At 39.7% G+C, this 17,602-nt stretch overlaps 2 protein-coding genes and 1 pseudogene across 3 annotated transcripts; 1 reads left to right on the forward strand and 2 right to left on the reverse strand.

Moving 5' to 3' along the window:
* Positions 1-710: 710 nt before the first annotated feature.
* LOC103932423 lies at positions 711-2,518 on the reverse strand (annotated as a pseudogene).
* A 7,398-nt stretch (positions 2,519-9,916) lies between these two features.
* On the forward strand, positions 9,917-13,816 carry LOC103932406 (transcription factor GTE4). 2 transcript variants are annotated; one of them, XM_009342012.3, is made up of 5 exons: positions 9,917-11,744; positions 11,829-11,874; positions 11,979-12,083; positions 12,178-12,254; positions 13,373-13,816. In XM_009342012.3, exons 1-4 carry the CDS (start codon positions 10,278-10,280, stop codon positions 12,225-12,227), a joined length of 1,668 nt encoding a protein of 555 aa, XP_009340287.1. In that variant the 5' UTR covers positions 9,917-10,277; the 3' UTR covers positions 12,228-12,254; positions 13,373-13,816. The 2 variants fall into 2 exon arrangements, with proteins under 2 accessions (XP_009340287.1, XP_048442694.1); XM_048586737.1 differs by having other exon boundaries at positions 9,918-11,744; positions 11,976-12,083.
* A 773-nt stretch (positions 13,817-14,589) lies between these two features.
* LOC103932398 (malate dehydrogenase, mitochondrial) lies at positions 14,590-17,485 on the reverse strand. The gene is made up of 7 exons (XM_009341987.3): positions 17,218-17,485; positions 16,924-17,097; positions 16,658-16,826; positions 16,362-16,423; positions 16,106-16,227; positions 15,642-15,759; positions 14,590-14,993 (listed from the first exon to the last, which is right to left on the reverse strand). Exons 1-7 carry the CDS (start codon positions 17,449-17,451, stop codon positions 14,853-14,855), a joined length of 1,020 nt encoding a protein of 339 aa, XP_009340262.1. The 5' UTR covers positions 17,452-17,485; the 3' UTR covers positions 14,590-14,852.
* Between the last annotated feature and the right edge of the window lie 117 nt (positions 17,486-17,602).

Genomic DNA, 17,602 nt, shown 5'->3' on the forward strand with positions numbered 1-17,602 from the left:
CTAACATGTTCCAAGGCTGCTCCCATATGAATGCTTAACAAAGAAACACACTTGTCTTGAACACACTAACAATGTTCAATCATTGCATCCCATTAATATGTTTGTCCAAGAATGATGATGCTTTGTTATTCACTGACATCATCATTTCATTCACTTTTCTTTCAAACAGTTTATCAAACAGTTGGAAGGCATGTATGAGGCCAACTCTAATCTTCAATAGTGCAACATCCAAAGTATCCATGGACATTTACCGAAGTTTAGATGGTTAGCACCTAAGGTATCCATAGACATTCACCGAAGTTCGGGGATCAGCTGACCCCCTTGCCCCTCAATGCATCCGCCACTGGGTCCCACCTTTATTAGAGCTATGGTTTAGACGTGATATACAAAATGTAGTATCTCTAACATTTTTTATAAAAGGAATAAATCAGTCAAGGATGTTAGGACCGTTTAGTGATATCAGATTGGAGTACACCAATAAAGTAAACAATGGAGACAATTTACATGGTTCGGCAATGTGTGTGTATGTTCATGGGGGTAACGAGACAAGTAAGAGCCTAACGAATAGATCAAACAGCGTGGCATACGAAATTCAAGAAAACTAACGCAAAAGATTATTTTCTGGACAAATACATCATATATGTAAGTAAATATAAGATTCAAAAGGGTGCAAGTATTCATACACCAAAATTTTTCTTCGACTATTGGACTCCGATGAACTTCTAACAATCTGTGGGAAGAGGGTACTGGCAATACCTTTCGTTCTTCATGCAGAGAAAGAAGCGTTCGTACGCTGATGCCATTTTCGTTGCAGTGAACATCGAAACCACATATTTCTTGCAAGCCAGGCCCTTCCTCTTTAGCACACTAGATCCGTCTCTAATCGCCAACTCCAATGTCTCTATGAGAGACCTGACATTGGGCGAAAATGCGTATCCGAATTGTTCATCCACAACCACTGTCCCAACAATGCTTCGATAATTCGGTGTCAAAACTGGCTTCCCAGTATGCATTGCTTCGATCAATGTAAGATCAAGCCCTTGAGGCCTCAATGTCGGATTCACAAACACATCAACTGCACTGTAAAACTGAGACAGCTCCAACGGCTCCAATGCCTCTTAAAGCCTTCACATTTGGGCCTAATTCGGCGTACCTTCTTCCCCAAGGACCTGCTCCTGCTACAAGTAAATAAACATTGGGATGGCGCCTCACAATCGAAGAAAAGGCCTCATAGAGAAGCGGATGCCCTTTGTCCCTCACCAAACGCCCTGCAACTCCCATCACAACACTTGCAGTGGAAGGCACTCCATGTCTTTCGCGAAACTTTGCACCCGCTTTTTGGTCTGGGGTAAATTCTGTTTCGTCAACCCCGTTTAGTATGACATGTACATTTCTTTGGGGGAGTTGATAGATGTTCACTAGAACCTCACCGGCACTAGTGCTTATGCAGATGTGTTGCGTGTAGCTTCTAAAGAATCGAATTTCCTCCACGAGCCTCGGCATTGCTTCTTGAAGCTCTGCCAGCTACCCCCCTTTCAGATTCGAAAGAAGTTCTTGCAGCAACTTGGAGTGCATACGTTCGTACCATATCCCATGCCAAGTGACAGCCACATTCGTCACTGTTTTCGCATGCCAATGCGGCAGCGAAACGCTCTCGGTGTGCACATAATCAAACTCTGTATTTGCCCTGGCTTTATTGAAAATTTTAAATGCTAAAGATACATTGACAGAGCCATGATCGTTGGCAGCAAAATACACATGAAGGTTACCTTCATGTATGTCCCACCGTGCCCTCCTATCAGAAGGCACGGTAAAGACATGGATTTCATGGCCCCGGGCAGCAAGCTCATGGTACAAAGTTGAAGCATGGCGCTCCATGCCGCCTGGGGCAGCGCCAACTGGCCACGTCTTGGAGAAGACGGCAAGCTTGAGCTTTTCAGATGTTGGTCCAAAACAAAGCTTGTTCCATGGGAACTTATCACCATTGAACTGGGGAAAATCGGCCCGAAAAAACGGTTCTTGAACATTCCGAAGGGATGCAAGGTAGAGGAAGAAGGATGTAAAAAGTAGGATTAATGTGAAAATTGTTGAATATCTGAAGGAGAAGAATTTGGAGGAAGAGGTTTTGGGAGTTTGGTGCTTCAATCCCATTGCTACGAATCTCTCAAAGATCGTTTGGTTTGTTTGTTTTTTTTTTTTTTTTTTTTTTTTTTTTTTTTTGATCAAGATATTTAAGAATATGGTTTAATTATTGATTAATATTATATTAAGTAGGTATTGCAAGTTGTACGAAGACTTTTTGATAATATGGGATTTAATACAAAGTTTCAGCCTTTGATGCCGTCCACGAACGAGTTCCATTTGTATATAGTAACTGCAGCACATGATCCTTGCTGCTGAGATCTTGTCTCACTCTCTAAGTTTTTTGGCCGTTTGAAAGGGTTTTTAAAATGATTAAAAGTGTTTTTAGATAAAATATTTTTGAATTTCAAAAGCACTTGAAGTGCTTCGTGCAAGAAGCACCAGTTACGTGCTTTCAACCAAACCATTTTTTCTTATACAAAGATATATATTTACACTTAGAGGTGGAGAGTAATATATTAGTTTTGAACTCATTATCTACAAAATTTGAATCTAAGACCTCTCAGTTATAAAATATTCGAATCTAAAACCTTTCACTTATAAATAAAGGAAAAACTCTACCTGACTATTATCCTAAGTTGCATTTCACTTACAAGTTTCAAGTTGGCAAGTAATTGGCCGCCAGTTGTCCCTTAGATTTTGTTTGAATACTGATAAAAAAAAATGCAGCAAGAAGAAAGGGGAGTGATTTCTACTCCCATATATTTTAGGGGCATTTAGGTTCAAGTCCAAAAAGATAGGTTGTTATGTTTTTCATATTTGTTTGTGTCCATTTTGCCCCTTGATGTACATAAAGGATTTTAATTAAAATCCCTAATTTCATGCATGAATAACTTTCTCCTAATTCAAAATTTGAACATTCAAATATCTCAAATCGACCAAATATTTAACTTTGAAAATGATCCTAAACAATTTTGTATATTACAAACTAGAGAATACAATCCTATCTACAAGGTAATTTATCAAATAGAAAATCAATCTACATAACAGGTAGTCTAGAAAAACATATGTTATCTAATTTAAAAGTACAAAACTAAAATTTTAGGACTTAATTACATTGATTAATTTATTAGTTACTTTATGGGTAATTTAAGTATCAATAAGCTGATGTAGAATCCCAATCATTGAATATATTTCAATAAGTGGATTATTCCTAATAGTGGTTAACAAAATTAGATTTTAATCAAGTTTCCCAATATTTTACTTACCGAATTTTTTGTTCTTTCAATTGAAATTTGAGGATATACATGACTGCGACAAAGTGACATGATGAAAACAATTCTTTTTTTTTTTTTTTTTTGAGAAACCTCGACGGTATGAGGAAAATTTTATTGATAACAAAAAAATAAGTTACACCTAGTCAAAAAGGACATAAACATTACCTGTCAAAAAACAAAGACAACAAAAAAGAATACATAAAAAAAAAGGGGGCATAAACTTACTCTTCTAAAAACAAAAACAATAATAATACAAAGAAAAGAGGACCCCCGCCCCAGGGTGGGGTGGCCTTGCAAAACAAGTCAAACAACACCATAAAAGAGAAAAAAAAAGAAAGTGAGACAAATCTAGATGACGACATACACATTAATTTGAGAAGTGGTATAAAGGCAAGCCAACATAGTCTGAAAATACAATAGTACGAGCCACCTTCGGAGGAGAATCATGCCATATTAAAGATGGAGAAGACAAGCTCATGTTAGCAAAATTATCCGCAACAAGATTTCCTTCGCAATATATGTGAGATGCGTAGAAAGTTATTTTCCAAATGTGATCCAAACAAATAAATCATTGTGTACGAAAAGGCCAAGGAGGTATTAAGGATAAAAATGTAATTACACCTAAAAGAGACAATACTTAGAGATTAAGAAATCTTTAGTTTGTTCTATTTGTTATCCTTTCTTTGCTAGCTGTGATGGACTTGTTTAAATACCTACAGTGTAAAGTTATTCATTGAGTTAATGAGAAATATTTTCCTAATATGGTATCACTTGCCTTAAGTCTCACGACCCCCAATTTTTTATCCCTTTTTCCCGATTCTCTCTGCATCGCTTCATCTTCTTCGATCGATTAATCTCGTTCTTGATCTTGATCGTGCTTCTTGATTGAGATTCTTGCTCTTAATCGTGATCTCTTCCTCAATCTCCAGCTATGGTGACTACTGCATCTTAATCTTCAGAATCGAATTCTCCTGTTCATCCGATTCCATATGCAATTCTCAACCTTAATTATGCAATTTCTTCTTCCATCATGATCCAAAACATTGGATCCATGGTTCCAATCAAGCTTACAACTACAAATTACCTCACCTGGAGTGCCTTGTTTGCTCCTATCTTCCGTCGTTACAATCTTACTGGTCTCATTGATGGATCTATGGTAGCGCCACCCAAATATCTTCTTGATTCCTCTAGAAATCGCATTGCAACTCTCAATCCAACCTATGTTACTTGGTTTGAGAATGATCAGAACATTCTTATCTGGATTAATTCCACTCTCTCTTAATCTTTAATCCCCTACATAGTTGGCGTGACTTCTGCTCAAGAACTTTGGGCGAAAATGGAATCGCGACTCGCCACTGCATCTCAGTCACACATTCACGAGCTTCGTTCTCGTCTTCGCAGCCTTGTTAAAGGTGATATGACTGCTGCTCAATATCTCCAGCAAATTGAAGAAATGCAGATGCACTTGCAAGTACTGGTGCTTCTGTGGAAGATTCAGAACTTATCTCCGTCACACTTCATGGCTTACCTCCCGAATATGACTCGTTTGTGGATGTTATTCAGTTCCGCATTGGTTCCACAACTATTGATGAATTGCATGGCTTACTTCTCAGTAAGGAAATTCAACTCAACAATCAGAAGAAACCTGTTTCCCCTGCACCATTTCAGGCGTATCATTCCTCTGCTGGTATTCTTCCCTTGCCTGCAACTTCTACTCCCCAAGCTTTTGCTGCTCAGCATGTTCTTCCTTTCACCAATCAAGGACGTCCCAATCGGGGTAACTTTCAATCTCGTGGCAATTATAGATTCAACAATGGCAGGAATAACTACTCTCAGAATACTAATCAACGATTCAATCGTGGAGCTTGTACCAATTACTCTTCAACTCGAAAGCTATTCTGTCAGATTTTTCGCCAACCAAATCATGAAGCCTGTGACTGTCCTCATCGCATGGATCAAAACTACAATGGCAAAGTTTCTCATTCTGCAATGGTTGCCAGTACTTTCAATCATAATCCTACCTGGATTGTCGACTCTGGTGCTAGTTCGCACATGACGAATTCGTATGCCAATCTTTAGAATCCAGAAGCATATACTGGTCCTGAGCAAGTGTATATTGGAGATGGCAAACGTTTGCCTATTCTCCACTCTGGCTCATCATCTTTACATACTTCTACTAATTCTTTTATGTTGAAGCATGTTTTAGATGTCCCTGCCTTAAAGCATAATCTTCTCTCTGCGAATCAATCTCTACTTGACAACTCCTGCTCTATGCATCTTTATCCCTTTCACTTCACTGTGAAAGATCTTTCTTCGGGGAGGATGCTTTTTAAGGGTCCAGTTCAACATGGATTCTATCCACTCTCCACGTCCTCATTACCTGCTACTTCTCATCAAGCTTTAACTGCATCTGTCAAAGCTCCAAGACATCTTTGGCATCAAAGATTGGGCCACCCTTCTGTGAAGATCGTAAATAAGTTGGCCTCTCAGTCCTGTATTTCTGTTGTTGATAGTTTCAATAAAACCTTTTGCTCAGATTGTGCACTAGGGAAATGTTCTAGACTTCCATTTTCAAGCACTATTTGTACTACTAGCAAGCCTTTAGAACTTATCCATACGGATGTTTGGGGACCCTCACCCACTGTTTCTCATCAAGGTTTTCGATACTATGTCATTTTCCTAGATGACTATACCCGTTATTACTGGTTCTATCCTTTGAAGTGTAAATCTGATGTACTTCCCATTTTTAAGCAATGGAAATTACTTGTTGAAAACTCTTTGTGTACAAAGGTTATTGCTTTACGGTCAGATTCTGGTGGAGAATTTGTTAGCATTGCTGTCTCTCAGTTCTTGTCTAGCCATGGTATCCAACATCAACTTACCTGTCCCCACATTCTTGAGCAAAATGGGTGTGCCGAACGTAAGCACCGGCACATAGTTGAGACTGCTCAGACTCTCTTGGCAGCATCTAAAGTGCCTCATGCTTATTGGGTTGAGGCTTTCGCCACATCTATCTATCTCATTAACAGGTTACCTACTATCTCCCGATATTCTCTTTGGCAGTCTCTCTTCAAGAAAGCCCCGGACTATAAGTTTCTCAAGGTCTTTAGTTGCAGTTGTTTCCCTTGGCTGAAGCCATACACATCTTCCAAACTCGATCCTAAAAGCAAGCCCTGTGTCTTCTTGGGGTATAGCTTAAATCATAAGGGCTATCTCTGTCTACATCCTTCCACTCACAGACTATATATTTCACGACATGTTATTTTTGATGAATCAAGTTTTCCATTTCATTCCTTGCCTTCCTCTTCAACTACCCATGTTCTCTCTTCCTTATACCAATCTCTCATTCCATCATCGCTCATCTTTCCTCTTTTCCCTCCACACACTGTCTCTTCACCACCATTATCAACATCTCAATCTCTTTCATTGAATCCTGCACCACTCTCCCCATCCATATCCACATTTTCAAATCATGTTTCATCATCCACTTCTGCAAATCCTTTAAATTCCAATTCCTCACAGTTTACACCACCTACCAATATTCACCCTATGCAAACACGATCCAAGTCCGGAATTTTTAAACCCAAAGCCCTCACTGCAATTAAGCACCCCATTCATCCACATCTTGCAGTTGACTATATTCCTACAACCTACTCCCAAGCTTCCAAATATTCCCATTGGCGCACAGCAATGCAAGAGGAGTTTAATGCCCTTATCAACACTGGTACTTGGTCTCCTGTACCTTCTTCTTCTTCTCCTAACCTTGTCGGTTGTAAGTGGGTTTTTCGGATCAAACGAAAACCCAATGGATCTATTGATCAGTATAAAGCCCGTTTAGTTGCTAAAGGATTTCACCAGTAAGAGGTATTAGACTACACTGAAACCTTTAGTCCAGTGGCTAAACCTGTGACTATTCGCCTCCTTCTCACCCGTGCTGCCCAATATGATTGGTTTCTCAATCAATTAGATGTCAGCAATGCCTTTCTCCATGGCACTCTTACTGAATCTGTGTTCATGCAACAGCCACCTAGCTTTGAAGATCCAGCTAAACCACATCATGTTTGTCATCTTCACCGATTTCTATATGGCTTAAAACAGACCCCTCGAGCCTGGTATGATAAACTTCATTAAGCTTTGTCTTCTCTTGGGTTCCAAGGCTCTCAAAGTGATCACTCTCTGTTTGTAAAGCGCTCTCCCACTTTGGTATTCATCCTAGTCTATGTGGATGATATCTTAGTGACTAGACCATCATCTGCAGCTTGTCAACAAGTCATCACCCACCTCAGTGCTCTTTTTCCCATCAAGGATCTTGGTGCTCTTCATTATTTCCTTGGAATTGAAGTCAAAAGATCATCTTCAGTTATCTTTATCAATCAAACTAAGTATATCTTGAATCTCCTGACCAAAGCACGCATGGAAGGTGCCAAGCTCTGCACCACTCCTCTCAGTACCACTAAGCTTGATCACACTTCTCCTCTGCTTGCAAATGCTTATGAATATCATTCTCTAGTTAGAGCTCTTCAGTACTTAACCTAGACTCGACCTGATCTCAGTTTTGCTGTTAATTTGGTTTGTCAGTTTATGCACAATCCAAGGATCTCCCATATGCAAGCAGTAAAACGCATTCACCGATATCTCAAGGGCTCTCTTGACCTGGGATTATAGTTCTCCAAGTGTTCTCAAGTTCCATCTATTCAAGCTTTTTCTGATGCAGATTGGGTAGGGTGCTCTTTAGACAGAAGATCTACAGGAGGTTATTGCATTTACTTTGGCAATTCCCTTATTAGTTGGAGTGCCAAGAAGCAACCTACTGTTGCTCGATCCTCAACTGAAGCCGAGTATCGGTCTCTTGCTAATACTGCTGCAAAACTCACATGGCTATGCAAACTCCTTGCTGACATTGCTTATCCTCTACCAAATTCCCCCCAGTTATGGTGTGATAATGTATCTGCCATTTCCTTAGCAAAAAATCCCATCTTCCATGCTCGAACAAAGCATGTAGAGATAGATTACCATTACATTCGTGAACAGCTTCTGGCAAATCAAGTTTCTGTGCATTTTGTGGGTACACAGGATCAGATTGCTGATATTTGCACCAAGTCTCTGTCAAAGCCCAGATTCCTGTTTCTCTGTGATAAACTTCAACCGAGAATTCCCCAGTTTTGTTTGAAGGGGGATATTAAGGATAAAAATGTAATTACACCTAAAAGAGACAATACTTAGAGAATAAGAAATCTTTAGTTTGTTCTATTTGTTATCCTTTCTTTGCTAGTTGTGATGGACTTGTATAAATACCTACAGTGTAAAGTTATTCATTGAGTTAATGAGAAATATTTTCCTAATAGAAGGATCAAAATCAGACAATTGAAGAGCATAAATAACTCTAGAATTGTCACTTTCTAACCAAAGACAAATGTCAACCCCACTAATATGCAAACTCTACATCAATAATAATTGCTGATAACTCTGCAAAAAAAAAAAAAAAAAAAAAAAAAGTTGCAATGGCCAATCCCTTGACAGAAATCTCCAAGAAAACAACCATGGCAATTGCTGAAAGCTCCTCCACAAGCTGCAAGACTGAGATTTCCTTTAGACAAACCATCTGTGTTAAGCTTAACCCAAAAAAACCAATGAGTAGACCAAAGGAGACATGATGAAAACAATGACTGAGTTAAAGCACATAACTTCTTTTTGTTGCTTCATTATCCCTTAGCTACCCTCAATGTAGCGTATTAAAATGAATTAAAATATCCCTTAGCTGGTATTTTAAAAGATAAATATTTTGTAACGATAAAACTCTATGATTTTTTTTGTTCCACAAGTATTGTAATTATACATAAATTAGATTTCATATTCTCCTAAAAAAATCCTAATTCTTACATCCCAAAACTTGTGATGTATATATAAAGCTGTTTACCTTACGAATGAAATCAACCAATTCAATTCAATATTTCTACCTGCCATAAGTTTATTTTAAGTTTCTTTCTTCTCGTGTCTCACCCGAATGTTCTCCAATTTTACTTAAGTCTCTCCTTATGGCTTCCACTTCTTCCTCTTCCCTTTCAACCCTAGTGTTGCCCACTTTTTCAAAATTTCTAAGACGAATTATCCTTTTTGGGAGAGCCAAATGCGTCTTTCTTGTTGAACGCAACATTTGGAATTATGTTCGTGACACCTCCGAGTCCCCCCGTCAAGATTATTGCAGCTTCTGACCATCAACCCGAAAAGGCTAATCATGAGTAAGCTAACTTGTTAACTGAGGTTGTACATTCTTCATTTTTAGTTAAGCGATAAGGTTAGTATGTTAGAATTTGGTTATTAACAAAAAAAGAAGTCAGTAGAGATTAAATCCCTACCAAGATGCATAAGCCTAAATATTTTTCATCACTGCGGTAAAGCCTCGTCCGCAGATTATACATCCTGATTAGCCATTTTTTCAACTCATATTTTTAGTGCACGTTTTGGTGATGACTAATTAATAATCCGCTACTACTATTAGTTTAACTTGTTAAGTAAGAACAAATAATAACATCAAAACGACAACAATTACGAACAATACGACACACATTGGGAACGCACTAGCATCAGTACTGCTGCAGAGAGCCACTGTCTAGTTCCACGAACGTACGATTACCTCCCCTGCGTATGATCCCCAATTTCACCAAACCCTAATAGGAAACCCTAAAAGTAGGAATCTTTGTCCCAAATTCCCAGCACAAATCGATTTCTATTTCTGGGTTTTTCATCAAATTTAGAAATTCAGGGTTTTTCAGCAAAAAATTTGGAAACTTAGGGTTTTTCATGTATTAACTTTTAGGGTTTTCTTCCCCAAAACCCTAGCTTTTATTCAATTCCCACTAGTGCAGACCAATCTTGAAGAAATCAAATTTAGGGCTTTTGAGAGCATTTCCTATTATTATGGTTTCAGGACCATTGGTGGGTGACGAAGCGAGCAACAAGGCCTATTCCAGAACGACCCAGAACAAGTCCAAGAATCCCAACCATGTCCTCCACCACTCATCGCCGCCGCCTCAGGACCTGACGCAACTCCGCGGCGCGCTGGCATCCAACGATTCGACGAGCCACAATGGCCTGCTGCCGGGCTTTGCCGAACCGGTCGACGGTCCACGTGGGTACGCCAAGTTCGGGAACATGGTTCGGATTCGGTTGGGTTCTCAGTCCAAGGACGATAGGAGAGAGATCAAGGAGAAGCTGACGGGCGAGCTCGAGCAAGTTAGGTGCTTGATGAAGAATCTTGAAGCTAAGGAGTTTGAGCTTGGTGAAAGGTATGGTCAATCACTTTTGGCTAATCATGCAGTAGATAATGTTAAACCTACAATGAGTGTTTCGGTTGCGGAGAATAAGAATGGGGGTGGTCAGTTTGTGGAGAAGGAGAATGTGAAGAAGAGGCCCAAGACAAACCAAGGTTCGGAGTTTCTGATTGGGAAGGAAAAGTTACCTCCTTCAGAGAGTAGCAAGAAGTTGAAACCCACTCAAGGGGGGAGAGATGGGGGTGGGGGAGAGCCCTGGTTCAGGTCAGGTAAGAATCGGAGCAAAATGTTTAAGAATTGTAGTGCTTTGCTTGAAAAGTTGATGAAGCATAAGTTTGGCTGGGTGTTTAATAAGCCTGTGGATGTGAAGATGCTTGGTCTTCATGATTACAATACAATTGTTAAGAAACCGATGGATTTGGGCACGGTGAGGACGAGGCTGAACGAGAATTGGTATAAGACGCCAGCAGAATTTGCAGAGGATGTGAGACTTACATTTAACAATGCAATGTTGTATAACCCGAAAGAGCAGGATGTTCATCTTATGGCGGACCAATTGTTGAAGTTGTTTGAAGTGAAATGGACGGATGTAGAGGCTGAGTATAATCTCAATCTGAGAAATGAATTGGGTAATAATTCAAATTTCACAACACCTGTTTCAAGAAAAGATGAAGCTCCCGCTCCTCCCCCTCCTTTGGCATCGAATATGAGGACTCTGGATAGAGCAGAATCTATGACAAAGCCTGTTGACCGCAAGTTGAAACCTGTGAGTTCTGGTCATCCCGGTAGGGTATCAGTTCCAAAGAAACCAAAAGCCAGGGACCCCGACAAAAGGGATATGACTTATGAGGAGAAGCAGAGGCTCAGTGCAGACCTCATGACTTTGCCTTCTGAGAAACTAGATAACGTTGTGAAGATTATTAGGAAAAGGAACCCAGGGCCTTTTCAGCAAGAGGATGAGATTGAGGTGGACATTGGTAGTGTTGATCCTGAAACTCTTTGGGAACTTGATAGGTTTGTGACTAATTACAAAAAAAGTTTGAGCAAAGTTAACAGAAACGTGGAGCTTGGTCCTCAATCAATAGCAGAGCCCTGTGATACCATCCAGGAGATGGTAAGACAATAAATTTGTTCCCTGCCCTGCTTCTCACTCTTAAGTTTTTCTGCCTAATACATGATCAACTTATCATCTTTGCAGACTGTAGCACCAGCCACTACAATGGCGGCAAAAGAAGCCAACGCAGGTAATAAATTTTAACTCTTAAGCATCAGTGGCACTTTGGTTAAGGTCACTCTTGAATCCTATGACGTTCTACTTGTTTAACACTTAATGTTTCATTTGTAGAAGTGGAAAACAACAGTAATGCATTTTCCCCAGTTCAAAGAGAAGAGCAAGGTGATAATGTGAGCAGATCAAGTGGTTCTAGCAGTGAATCTGAATCCTCTTCAAGTGGTAATTATCGATGTTTTTCCGTTACTATTTATGTAACGTCCTAGTTCTGTTTGATGTTGTTATGAGTTTATTTATTTTGCTATTTTCTATGCAGATTCTGACAATGAAAGTTCCTGCGGTGTTGAATCAGATTCAAATCATTGACCTAGGACTTGAATTGATTTACTTGAGGTAGGTGGCATTATCTTTCTCTTGGCTAACAATTTATTGTTATTTTTATTCAGAGCCAGCTTGTCGACTACTGAATTAATTTTGAATCATACATAGATAATAACAAGGCAATTGTAATATTCAATCTTTGGGGTTCCATGATTGTTTATAATCGAGTTTCTTTAATCTTGGCAACCCTAAAGAAGAAAATAGAATGGTAACTTTGTATTATGCCAGTTGTCATTTCAACAATTATGGTTGTTTTTATTCTCCCCGCCCAAATGGCTATTTGTCAATAAATAAATGCTGACAGCAGTTTACTCTAACTTTCGGTCAGACTTAGACCTGTAGGAAACTGTTTGTTTCTTCAAATTTTACATAATATGTTGAATATCTTTGTTCTGTGTTTCATACCATTTCCTGTTTGAGAAAACTTTCATCACTCTAGCACCAGTGAGGCTGTCGCCTTGAATTTTTGTTTTGCAGTGGCTGTCCACTGGATTCATGAATTTTCTCCAAATACCATGAAATTTTTCGAACTGTGAATGTCTGATGGGGTTTTAAATCTTACTTGCCTTCCTTTGTAAACAATGAACAGATATCGTGGTCATTTTTTTATTTACACTGCTTTTGCTTATCCATGGACATGCATGTGTGAATGCAGTGTTTGTGAGTGCACGTCTGCACTCGTGTCAAGAAAACTCTTGCTGGTTTGAGAGCAAGACTTACGAGTCCTCTATAATATTCATTTTAAAAGATGGCCACAACCTCTAAATGTTAGTGCATGTGCATATACCAGGATTCTGAGTTTTTATTACATGAATCCCTCGGAAGCTTGTCTCGCACTAAACGTAGATAGCTTGCGTGCTAGTTACATCTTTAAATGCATGTATACATTTAAGATATTCGATTTTAGTGGACAGAGAGACATTTGCATTCTCCTTATCTGTTGTGTTATCAATAAATTTGGATGATGTTAAATCCCGGTTCACAAGCATACTGAGTTTGCAGCAGTTTTCTAAAACTCAGGTTAAGTGATTCCGTACATGCATGAGATATTCAGTCATTCGCTACTTATTTTGCTTCATTTATGACGAAGACGTCTCACACAAGTTTTCTCCTATTTCTTGACATCTCAGATCTTTTGAGAAGTTTTTGTTCGGCCCGGGATATAGTTGGTGTAGATCAAAGCGTCCAAAGAGGGTCATCATCTTAATTGCTGCTCCTGATCAGAGTTCGTCAGAGGTGTATATTGGCGTAGGAAAGTTAATTAAGGGGTGTGCTATTCACACACCTCTTTTTACTTCTCACACACCCTTTATTAATTTTGGTCTTTTGATCTTCTTTAATTTAGTCGATCCGACGGGCGCAAATTAAGGTGTGTATGAAGTAAAAAAAAGGTGTGTGGATAGCACATCCCTTAATTAATTAGTAGTTGTCGCATATGGAAGAATATGAAATTAGTAGAAGGAACTATTCTGAGGGCAGGAAAAAGTTTGTATAAAAAATATTTACAAGTGCAAACAGCAAGCTACTTGCTTATCATTTCCTCTTAAAAAGTGATATGTTAGAAGTTGTTTTTATGGTTGGGCTTCTGACTTGTCTTCCACCCCAGAACCTTCCTGCACTAGTTTTCGGCATCGTAGTGCACACCCTTCTGGTTTCTCTGGTTTTGGGGTTGCTCTAGTTATGTATTCCGTTGTCCAAGAACCAATTTTCATTTTCTAGTGGCGGAGCAAGGTAAAATTTTTGTCGATTTTGAGCTACAATTGTGAAAGCTTGTGCGCCAACGAAACTGATGAGTTTTTGAATGATCGAAAACATCAAAGAAAAACAATGTTTAGTTTTGTTTCTAAAACTTCTAACATTTAACCTTGTGCGCATGGACAGATTCTCTCTTGAGATCAAAATATAGTTGGGCGGTGTCACTTGTTCAATAAACGCCTGTCAGGTGTTTGTAAAGTGAATTACTCGTTCAATAGACACTTACCACGTGATGAATTAGAAACAAGATGTTTACATTTAGGTGAAGTTGTGTTTTGTAGTGTGGAGGTCACGCCGGCCTGATTGGAATCGACGTTGAAATGAGCAAATGGCGAGTCCAAGTGGGATCCTTGTTCTATAGCACATAGCTTTGTCCATTTGCACCCAAAACTGAATACTACGAAAGCTTCACCACACAATTTTTAATCCTCCAGGTCACCACGAACAATCAGTTCCAGAAAGGAGGTTATCGAGAAGAGATTCTCTCTTGCAACCAATTCATATCCCCATGCAACACTTGGCACGTTCAAAAAGCAAACCACTCGTCCAATAGGGACTTGCAACGTGGTGATCACTGATCACAACGTGGGAATAAGAAATGTTCAAACAACATTACGATGATTCAAAGTTCAAACAACATAACCCCTCCCATAACATGTCATTGGGAATTATTTATAGAAACCTTTGTCTATTAGAGCTGCTTACTCCAATGAAAAAAGCAATGCCGGTGCCCGTGCCTGTGCCGCTGGCAGCACTAAAAATACATCACTACTTGGACAAATGCAAAATTTGGATGGGTTACCATCGGGACGGGTGGATAACCCCCATTCCCCAAGGCATTAATACTACATTACACTAACTCTGGTTGGCAAACTTGATACCCTTCTCGATGGATGATTTGAGCTCAGGGATCAAGCTTTGCAGTCCTTCCTGTTCAAAGTCCGAGAGATTACCCAACCCCAAAACTTCCTCGACTCCATTCTTTCCAAGCCTCACCTGAAAAATCAATGCAGAGGATGCTTAATTGCTTATGACAAGAAAGGTAAAGAAAAATATAGCATCATCAACAATTTCAGCCAACTAGACAAACAAGAGACGCAAGATTACAAATGGCAAGCATATGGATGAACCCATTACTGAGATATACAATGCAACGACCAACATATGCTATATCTATTGAGTGCTACCCTCCAATAGCACGTGTTACAGTTCGAGCTTCTAACTCATTTAACATGCAAACAAGTATGCAACCGCAATGGTTGAGACACATCGAAGGCCACTATTAACTAATATATTTCAACCACCATATAGTGAAATCAGAACAGCCATCAATAGCCAAAACGGGAAGTGCACCGTCCAGCAAAAAGATGTATACAAAACTGTTTCTCGGTGGTAGACACTAGGAATCACAATCAAGGCACAGACTAGTAGGTATGACTACAAACATAATCACATTTGGAGACGTTAAGTAGCAGGCTGCAATACTCAAGCTGAATAGCACTCATCCGTATAGACAATTACCAGTATATTAGAAAACAAAAAATAGCTCGAGGAAAAAAGAAAGTTACAAACTAAATGTTTCAAAAAAAAAAAAAAAAAATCAAAGGTGAGTATATGAATCCCTAATTTGTTGATCTCACTAACCTTAGAAGCAAAGAAAGGAAGTTCAGTTATGCTGGATTGCACAAACGAACATTCCACAACATCGGGCACTCCATTAAGTCCCTTCAGACAAGCATCAGCGAAAATAGCACCAGCATAACTGCAAGATAAACGGTAAGTTAGTCCAGCAAAATACATAAATTTCTTCTTTGTTTCCCGATGAAAATAGAAAATTGAAACAAAGAAATCAATTGAGGAATAAGAAAAGGGAAAAAACATTATGGAAGAAGCATGTAACACCTTGGAATAGCTATGGATCCACAATGTTTTAACACAGATAAGAGGGTATTACGAAACATTCGCCACATACATTTTCACATTTAACTTTGTACATTACATGAAATATAAATTTCAATTTGAAAATAGGCACATATAATGATGATATATAAAGTCGAAGCATCTGTGCAAACAAAGTGTGCACGCAATGGTTTTATCCTAACACTTACGCCATTGACAGTGTTGCAGATCCCTTTCCAGCCTTTGCTTCCACAACTTCCGTTCCTCCATCTTGTGTTCTCTTTGTCAAAGCCTTGATAACATCATGAGGCAAATTGGCTGTCGGGGTAGCCTAAAACATTACAAGACAAAACAGTACAAAATAGCCAACTCTGAGTCAAGACCAACCAAAGCAAATACCACACAAAGAACAATACATTAATCTCATACAATCAAACCGAAGGGATTAAACAATTTGAGTGATACCTGAGAAAATAGCGGCAGAATGGTGATGCCAGCATGGCCACCAACAACTGGTACATTAACCTCTGCAAACACAAACCCATGTTCTTTATTTGGTACTGAAGAAAACACAATCTTACAAAAAAAATCAGCTCCTAAAACCCCTCAAATAGTACAATATATATGCTTTAATTACATCTAGCTAAGTTGGGATTTGAGAACATCAATCTTTTGCTAAAATCCGGAACAGAAGCACAAAAATAACACAAACATAGCTTAAAGGAAGGAGCTTTTAGAAGGCGGGTCAATAATGTATATACCAGCAACATTAGCATTGGCCTTTCCAGCATAGAAAGTCTTGGCCCTGACCACATCAAGAGTGGTGACACCAAACAACCTCTTCTCGTCGTACTTCCCGGCCTTCTTCAACACCTCGGCCGCAATCGGGACTGTAGAGTTGACTGGGTTGCTAATCATGTTGATCAGTGCCTACCCAAAACAATCACCCAACAACCCAATTCGATCAAAAATTCAAGATTTGGGAAATAAAATTCATAGAAATGAAGAGCACGAAATGGATACTCACATTGGGGCAGTACTTAGCGATGGCGGTAGTGAGACCCTTGACGATACCGGCATTAATGTTAAAGAGATCGTCTCGGGTCATCCCGGGCTTTCGGGGCACACCGGCGGGGATAATTACGACGTCGGCTCCCTCCAAGGCTTGTGCGAGCTGCTCTTCGCCGGCATAACCCTTGACCTAATCATCGCAATCAATCAAATCCCAAAATTAATATAAAAAAAAAGTTCAAAACTTAAGACCGAATGGGAGGCAATCCGATCGACGAAGAAAAAGCATTAGAGAGGGTTCGGAGAGTACCTCAGATCTGGTGTTGATGTGGCTGACGTCAGCGGCGACGCCGGGGGTTCCGGCGATATCGTAGAGGGAGAGGTGGGAGACGAGAGGGTTGAGCTTCATGAGGAGGGCCAGGGGCTGGCCGATGCCGCCGGCGGCGCCGAGGACGGCGACCTTCCGCTCGGGGACGGAGGCAGAGGAGTAGCTGCGGCGAGCGACTCGGTGTACGGATCTGGCGATGGAGATTGAAGGCCTCATTTTTTCTTTTTCTTTCTTTTTTTGGCTTCGGGAGTGTCGAAAGCTCGCTGCTTTAAATTGCTAACACTGAAACAACAACTAATCTACAGAGTGAGAGATGCGTACTGTATATATTTATGGTTGGCTCATAGGGAAGCGTGTTATTGAATAT

Source organism: the organism of the source record quoted next, unplaced genomic scaffold (genome assembly GCF_019419815.1).
Source record: "Pyrus x bretschneideri cultivar Hongxiangsu unplaced genomic scaffold, Pyrus_bretschneideri_v1 Contig25, whole genome shotgun sequence".
NCBI lineage: Eukaryota > Viridiplantae > Streptophyta > Magnoliopsida > Rosales > Rosaceae > Pyrus > Pyrus x bretschneideri.

Bases quoted from the DNA above. Each gene is read 5' to 3' on its own strand.
- LOC103932406 (XM_048586737.1), top strand. From the start codon at position 10,278: ATGGTTTCAGGACCATTGGTGGGTGACGAAGCGAGCAACAAGGCCTAT. The intron at 11,745-11,828 runs GTAAGACAATAA...TCATCTTTGCAG, and splicing joins GTGATACCATCCAGGAGATG to ACTGTAGCACCAGCCACTAC. The intron at 11,875-11,975 runs GTAATAAATTTT...TTTCATTTGTAG, and splicing joins GGCAAAAGAAGCCAACGCAG to AAGTGGAAAACAACAGTAAT.
- LOC103932398 (XM_009341987.3), bottom strand. From the start codon at position 17,451: ATGAGGCCTTCAATCTCCATCGCCAGATCCGTACACCGAGTCGCTCGC. The intron at 16,228-16,361 runs GTATCACTCAAA...GTAATGTTTTAG, and splicing joins TTCTGCCGCTATTTTCTCAG to GCTACCCCGACAGCCAATTT. The intron at 15,760-16,105 runs GTAAGTGTTAGG...TTTATCTTGCAG, and splicing joins TCTGCAACACTGTCAATGGC to TTATGCTGGTGCTATTTTCG.